We start from the raw sequence: 6,931 nt of genomic DNA, 5'->3' as shown, positions 1-6,931 counted from the left end.
AGGGGCTAGAGCCTGAGCAGGTGGGAGGAGCTAGAGTCTGAGTAGGTGATCGTCAGGCTGCAGGACGAAGAGCTACAGGATTTAAACATGATACAGATATTAATGTCAACAAACTATTATACTGTACAAGTTCCTTCATTCAGCCATTCACAAAATATAAATGTGACTTGATTGAAGGAACATGAATCATTTACTGCAGAAGAAAATCTAACCAAGTAAATCACTGTGATGTATTTTGGAGAATCATCTTCATCTTCATCATGTTCCTTCAAACTGTAAGACGTTCAGAGAAGTGACGGAGGTCAGAGTCTGGTACCAAAAGTTCTTTATTCCAGAAAGCACCGGGGGCATTGAGTCATAAAGGATCCAAACATGACAGGAGCCACAGAACCAGGACCAGAACCAGAACACGCTGCCAACAACAACTACCTACAGCAGAACACCTGACAGAAACACTTTGCTCTTAAACACTGTAATTACACCTTTAAGTTTAAATGTACGTGAGGAAGTCTCCCTGCAGACCCCACTGCACCAGAGGAGAACCTCAGGAGAACCTCAGGAGGAGCTCAGGAGAACCTCAGGAGAATCTCAGGAGGAGCTGCTCAGCACCTGGGGACGTTACACACACTTCATAACACTGTGACCCACTCTGATGGAACGTGCTGGCGGTTCACAGATGGTCTCCACGAGTCAGCAGACGAGTTCCTAACGACCCAACGAGGTGGATGTCAGTGTTTAACCTGAACAGTGAGGATGTAGATCTGTCTCCTTCCTGCTTCATGGACAGAGACGCCTCACATAGACAAGATTCAGAAAGCAGAACCAGCCGGTGAAGTCCTGTGGAGAAGCTTTAGATCCTTAAAGTATTTGATATGCAGACGTCTGTGAACGCTTCACTTCACTTCTGAAGTCTGATTCAGATCTTCAGACCTTCTGCAGCTTCTGGTCACTTTGTGTCCAAACAAGACATTTAACAAAGAGAAAGACTGAAATGTAAAAACAAACCTGAACTAAACATCTAAACACAGAGGAGGAGGAGAGGAGGAGGAGGAGGAGAGAGGAGGAGCCTCAGTCTGATGTCCTGTGTGGCCATCTGGCCCGTCGGAGCCAAAGGTTCCGGCCCGTCTGCTCATGCCTCAGCCCGGGCCGCACCACGGCCCGGCACAGATACTGAGGAGTCCGGTCGGGTGATGGGTGAGCGCATTGTTCCTCTGCTGATCCTGACCGCTCAGGCTCAGACAGAGAATCCCCATCCAATGCTGCGTGCTCGTTGTCCTGCAGGTCCCTCATTCCTGATGGATCTTCTCCTGCAGGAGCTTGTATTCATACTGCAGAGACAAAGAGACACAAAGAAGGGAAAGTGTTTACACTCATGTGTCACACCTACACACACACACACACACACACACACACACACACAAACACACACACACCCACACACAGTCCACCTTAAAGCCTCACATGCTTCATCCAACGCAGACCTGTCAGATGTAAACAGGAAGCAAGCACATCGCCTTCAAGGAACCAAACAAGAAGTCAACACAAACGGGCGTCGGGTGGTCGGTCGGTCTTACCAAGGCCAGCTGTCGCCCGATGTTTCCCATGGTGATCACACCCGCAAAGAAGATGCAAGGCAGCCAGGAGCGGATGTACAGGAAGTCTGGAGATGTGTACCTGCATGAGAGGACGCACAAGAGGACACACAAGAGGACGCACAAGAGGACGCACAAGAGGACGCACAAGAGGACGCACAAGAGGACGCACAAGAGGACACACAAGAGGACATTTGTACACAACTAGTGAGGAAGACCATCTACTTCCTGCTTCAGTCGCAGCACAATCAGACCTTTAAAGGCAGCGAGGGTCAATGAGCGACCTCGTGTCTGTGTGAACTCACTGAAAGACGCCGTTGTAGACGAGGAGCTGCGTTGCCAGTGTGGCCAGCAGGGCGATGGCGACGCCGAGGCCGAAGCCGCTGCGGGAGCGGTCAAAGCTCCACCAGAGGCCGATAGAGAGCGCCGCCAGAGTCAGGGAGAGCTGGACGTTGTTGGCAAAGTCCACTTTCTGACAGAGGAGGGGTCAAGGACCAGGCAGTCAGAGAGGTGTGTGTGTGTGTGTGTGTGTGTGTGTGTGTGTGTGTGTGTGTGTGCTGTGAGTACAGACACACTGACAGTATCTCAAACAGACACAAACTGGTTCCTTTCCTTCTTCCCCTCCCCGTCCTGGGCGTTTGCAGTTTACCCATAATGCCCTTCCGTCTCACGGAGCATGAAGGATACAGCGCTGGCGTGGTTGATCCCCACGAACACGGCCACACAGCGCATCACGCTCGACCACTCCCGCTTGAACTTGTGCGGCTCGCCCAGGCGGTGGTCGATGCAGGGGTACAGCAGGCCGATCATGGCTGAGAGGACACACACACACACACACACACACACACACACACACACACACACACACACACACACACACACACACACACACACACACACACACACACACACACACACACACACACACACACACACACACACACACACACGCGCGTCATGAGCGTTCTGCGTGGCAGCTCTTCCTCTTCACTAATGTGCCTTCAAAACAAATTAATTCTTTGTCCCCAAGTAAAAGCAGCCGCCGGCCCCCGGGGACGGAGAGCCTAATGTGTGTGTGAGGAACAAGTGCATCCTGGGAGGAAGAGCGCCTTGGGCTGTTGTGCGTCGCACTGAGCTGCTCGGGAGCCGGCGGCGCTGAGCTGCGTTCACTTCCACGGCTTCAGACCCCGGGGACCATGTTTTAATAAAGCTGGTGTGTGTGTGTGTGTGTGTGTGTGTGTGTGTGTGTGTGTGTGTGTGTGTGTGTGTGTGTGTGTGTGTGAAGCCTGTACCTGCGGCGGTGCCACAGCAGGGCGGCACCCACCAGGCTGAGGAGAAGATGCTGCTGAGGACATCGGGGGGGAAGAGGGTGACGTTCCTCTGCACCTGGAGCAGGTTCAGCACCAGGGACAGGAAGACGCCCACAGAGAAGAGCAGGGCCCACCGGATCAGCAGGTTGGTGGTCCTGCAGAGCAAAACAGCACCGGATCACCCATCGCTCCAGAACTAAGTGGAGACCACGACGGGCCAGACCATCTGGACCAACGCCTCCAAGCTGCAGGAGGAGAGAGACAAACCTGTTGGTGATGACCGAGATGTACGGCCCCCGAGAGGGAGAGGACTCCTGCCCGGACCAGCGCCGCGGGTCCTGCTGCTCCTGCGCCTCCTGCTGCTCCTGCTGGCCGCCGGTCGCTGTGCTTTCACTCATGGCCGTCCGCGTTAAGGACATTTGTAACCTCAGGGCGACGCGTCTGTACTCCAGTGGGGTCAACGTCCCCCTGTGACATCCCAAGCACGGGTGGAAGTCAGACAGTGAGTTACCTACAGGTGGAAAACACACACACACACACACACGTCTGTAAACACGCAGATCACATGATCAACACTCATGTGCCTTTAAACACACTTTCAGAGATTATATAATAATAATAATAAATAATAATAATAATGAGTTAATAATAAGAGTGTGTGTGTGTGTGTGCTCTCTTCTTCATTTGCTTCACTGTATAAACTTTGAGCTTTTTCCAAACTGGAACGTTCCCTATTCCATGAGTTGGGGGGGGGGGACAGATCTTCACACTCCCATCATGCCCTGGTAATGGAGTTACGTCATCTTTCCCTGTCCTGTCTGCCTGCTGCCCCCTCACTCTCCGTGTGTGAAGCACTTTGACATCAGTTAACATGTTTTAGTTGTTCTCACGCTGAGTCCATTTGAAGATCAACCAGGCTTTGGACTGATCCAACGGCCCAGCGCAGTGTGTTCCACTAACTTGACCTTACACTTGCCTTTATTCTGAGCGTGTTGGCATCACTTTATACAGCTTTCCCCTGAACGCACCCTGACATGTTTAGTTTGTCACCTCACTGAGCTGTTTCCTCTCAGACTGCACAGATGTGGCGCGTGTCATGTCGGACTCACTCCTCTTGTGTGACCTTAGTTAACCTTTCCGCTAACAAACACACAGTAATCATCACCTCGGGGTCAATCTGTCAGCCGCCTTAGCTTCAAGTTAGCCACGTTAGCCTCATGAACTTACACAGCTACATGCTAAGAGCTCCCGGTAACCGAGGCTGCCCGGGCTGAATGGTGAATCTTACCTTAGGCTGACAAGAGACGCTCCGCTCATGTAAACACTCATGACCTTTACCCTCCGCGCTCCTTGTTCGCCTCTAAACGGGCCACGGCAAAACGTAAATTAGCTTTCGCTCAACCTGGTAGTACTTCCGGCTGTGTGGTGGAATGGACAGCCAATCAGCTTCTAGAGGATGACGTAAGCGCGTTACGCAGAGGTGACGTGGCACGTGACCAGAGCTGGTTGAGGGACGATGCCGGCAAAAAACTGAAGATTGGCTTTTAATTAATAATCTAATAAGTATAACATCATTTAAATACCGCAGCGTGATTATCCTGCTGCTTTATTTGTTTATTTACATATTTATTTTGCTACACTGATAGAAAGCGAGCAGTTTATTGTCATTATTTAAATTTTAAACCGCAGATTTTCATAATCACAACATAACATTTCAAAATTAAATATTTCTTACCGCTTCTCTTTCCAATCCAACGTGTTTTGACTCTTTCAACGTTATTCATTACTGCAAAAGCTCCTTATTGTTGAATTAACCAAGCAGATGTTTTAATGCTCTTTCAATACACACAGATGTATTTATTTATTTGTATTTATTTATGCTCTCTTATCTCAGTTTAACAAGCTGAGCGTTTACCCACAGGTCTCTATTTTAACAGCTGGGTAAAAGTGTTAGTTTTTAATGAATTTTTCCCATTAAAACCCTGGATCCTGTAAAGTAAAGCTGACTCACAGCAGATGACTGATCAGCAGTCTGTGTGTGTGCATCCTGCCTCAGACAACAAAAAGAAGGTATTAAACATTATTCATCTGTGTGGCTGGCGGCGTTTAATCCAGATGTTTTGATGGAGTTGGGACCCTTTGGTTTGCATTTGGATCATACCTGGAAGTCTGATTATCCCTTTATGAGGAATAATAAGGGAATGGTGCACCGTTCCAGCTTCCACACACAGTAAACACACACACACTGAACATCACACCTCCTCACCCTGCACACACACACACTTTCTTCCCTTCTCCCCAACATTGGATTTGCTGTTGTGCTCTAATAGGCTTACAGAGAGGCAGAGGTGAGGAAGTCAGCGCGTGGAGTGAATCGCTCTTAATCCCCAGGTTCCATTTACTCTCCATTTTGTATTCAGCATACTGAGGCCCGCTGCTCTTGATGGGCTTTCAGGGATTATATCAGCCCGCACAATAGTCTGAGCATAAACAGGGCAGAACATCCTGGCTCGCCCTCTCCCTCCCTCTCCCTCTCTCTCCCTCTCTCTCCCTCCGGCTTCACGCTCCACCTTATCCTGCTCACTGATGGGGTTTGGATTTTCAGGCGGATTGGATTTTTAGTAAAGTAAAAAGTCAGCCGCCGCCAAAACAACACGACATAAGACATTTTCAAAAAAAGGCAATTTTGATTTAATTAAGCAACAAACGAGACATTTTTCATCAAACTAAAGAATAACTAAAGATCTTCTTCACCCTCTTCTCTCTCCTGTGTGTGTGTGTGTGTGTGTGTGTGTGTGTGTGTGTGTCGCAGGGCTCAAATGTGCGTCACAAACAAATATAAAGGAGGTTTGTTTTCTTTATTGCTGCGTCTTCCTCCCTTGGCACGCTCGGTCTTCATCAGGTCCACAATGGAGTTTTAATTACTAACTCAGCCATGAATCACAGGCAGGAGGATAACGCTCACACGCTGATTCATCTCAGCTTTGTGCCATTTATTCTCTGTCCAATAGGATGAGTCAGCAGGTTCTGCCCGCCACACGCCTCCCACCGTCCCCAGGGAGATGCACTTAACCCCAATAATTAGAGCGATAAAGGAAGTCTGGTAGGTAAAAGCAGGATATGGGGGCTTTCAATTAGTTGTCAAGGGCTACTTGGAGGCCCCCTGACGGAGCCGCAGAGCAGCCAGGGATACAATTCATCATCCTGCCTGTGCCAAACGTTAAGGGCCTTTTCATTATCAGGCCAGTGAGTCGCTCTGTCGGCTCCTCAGTGTAAACGTGAGTGATGGCGCGAGGGGGGGGGGGGGCGAGGGACGGGGGGGCCGGGCCCTCGTCGTAAATGTCATCCCCATTGGACCGTTGCGGGTCTGGGCGGTGGAATAATAGGCCCCGTGACCTCTCTGTTGTCTATAATTAACCTCTAACCCCCCCTCCCTCCCCGGCTCATCCACCAATCCCCAGACAGCCGTGATGCGGGAGATGTTGTTTGCCGAGCGCTCTGGCTCGGAGCGCCGGGGGAGACACGGGGGGGAAGGAGGAGGCACGCGGGGGTAACAATGGAAAATGGCCGCCGCTGCCCCGCAACAGTGATCCTGAGGCACATTTGGGCCGGCTGGTCCTCTGTCACGTGTCCTGATCCGACTGAAGAGGGGAAACACAGCATACAGGCAGAGAGAGAGAGAGGCAGGGGTCTGAACTGAAGGACTGAACCAGATCACTCATTTTCAAAATATCTTGGGTTCACCTGCTAGAATGTTAAAGCCTCTACATGAAGCTGTACATTTACTTATACACATGTTCACCTCTGACCTTTGACCCTGAACCCTCTGGATGTTGTCACAGATCTCTCCTGTAGTAACTCTGACCTTTGACCCTGCTAAGTGAACGTCAACATACAGGAAAGACAACACAAGGGACCAAGTTTGGACACAATAAAGTCTTCCGTTGTTTTGTGCGAGTGTATACTTGTGTGTTGCCTCATCCTGAGGGCCCGGAGCAGGAAGGTGGAGATCCCTGTGACGTGGAGCGC

The 6,931-nt window shown here is 50.3% G+C and overlaps 1 protein-coding gene across 1 annotated transcript; it reads right to left on the bottom strand.

The window, feature by feature from the left end:
* Nucleotides 1-299: 299 nt before the first annotated feature.
* Nucleotides 300-4,329, bottom strand: insig2 (insulin induced gene 2). Its single transcript, XM_076155207.1, has 7 exons — nucleotides 4,191-4,329; nucleotides 3,170-3,413; nucleotides 2,885-3,057; nucleotides 2,280-2,404; nucleotides 1,898-2,064; nucleotides 1,575-1,674; nucleotides 300-1,328 (listed from the first exon to the last, which is right to left on the bottom strand). The coding sequence occupies exons 2-7, from the start codon at nucleotides 3,319-3,321 to the stop codon at nucleotides 1,287-1,289; spliced, it is 759 nt and encodes a 252-aa protein (XP_076011322.1). The 5' UTR covers nucleotides 3,322-3,413; nucleotides 4,191-4,329; the 3' UTR covers nucleotides 300-1,286.
* Between the last annotated feature and the right edge of the window lie 2,602 nt (nucleotides 4,330-6,931).

Source organism: Genypterus blacodes, unplaced genomic scaffold (assembly GCF_046128005.1).
Source record: "Genypterus blacodes isolate CSIRO-AG114 ecotype Tasmania unplaced genomic scaffold, CSIRO-AGI_Gbla_v1 ptg000065l_1, whole genome shotgun sequence".
Lineage (NCBI taxonomy): Eukaryota > Metazoa > Chordata > Actinopteri > Ophidiiformes > Ophidiidae > Genypterus > Genypterus blacodes.
This window is presented reverse-complemented; position numbering and strand designations above follow the sequence as displayed.

Coding starts and splice junctions, on each gene's coding strand:
- insig2 (XM_076155207.1), bottom strand. CDS start 3,321: ATGTCCTTAACGCGGACGGCCATGAGTGAAAGCACAGCGACCGGCGGC. Junction 3,058..3,169: donor ATCTCGGTCATCACCAACAG/GTTTGTCTCTCT, acceptor TTTGCTCTGCAG/GACCACCAACCTGCTGATCC. Junction 2,065..2,279: donor GGATCAACCACGCCAGCGCT/GTATCCTTCATG, acceptor CTCCTCTGTCAG/AAAGTGGACTTTGCCAACAA.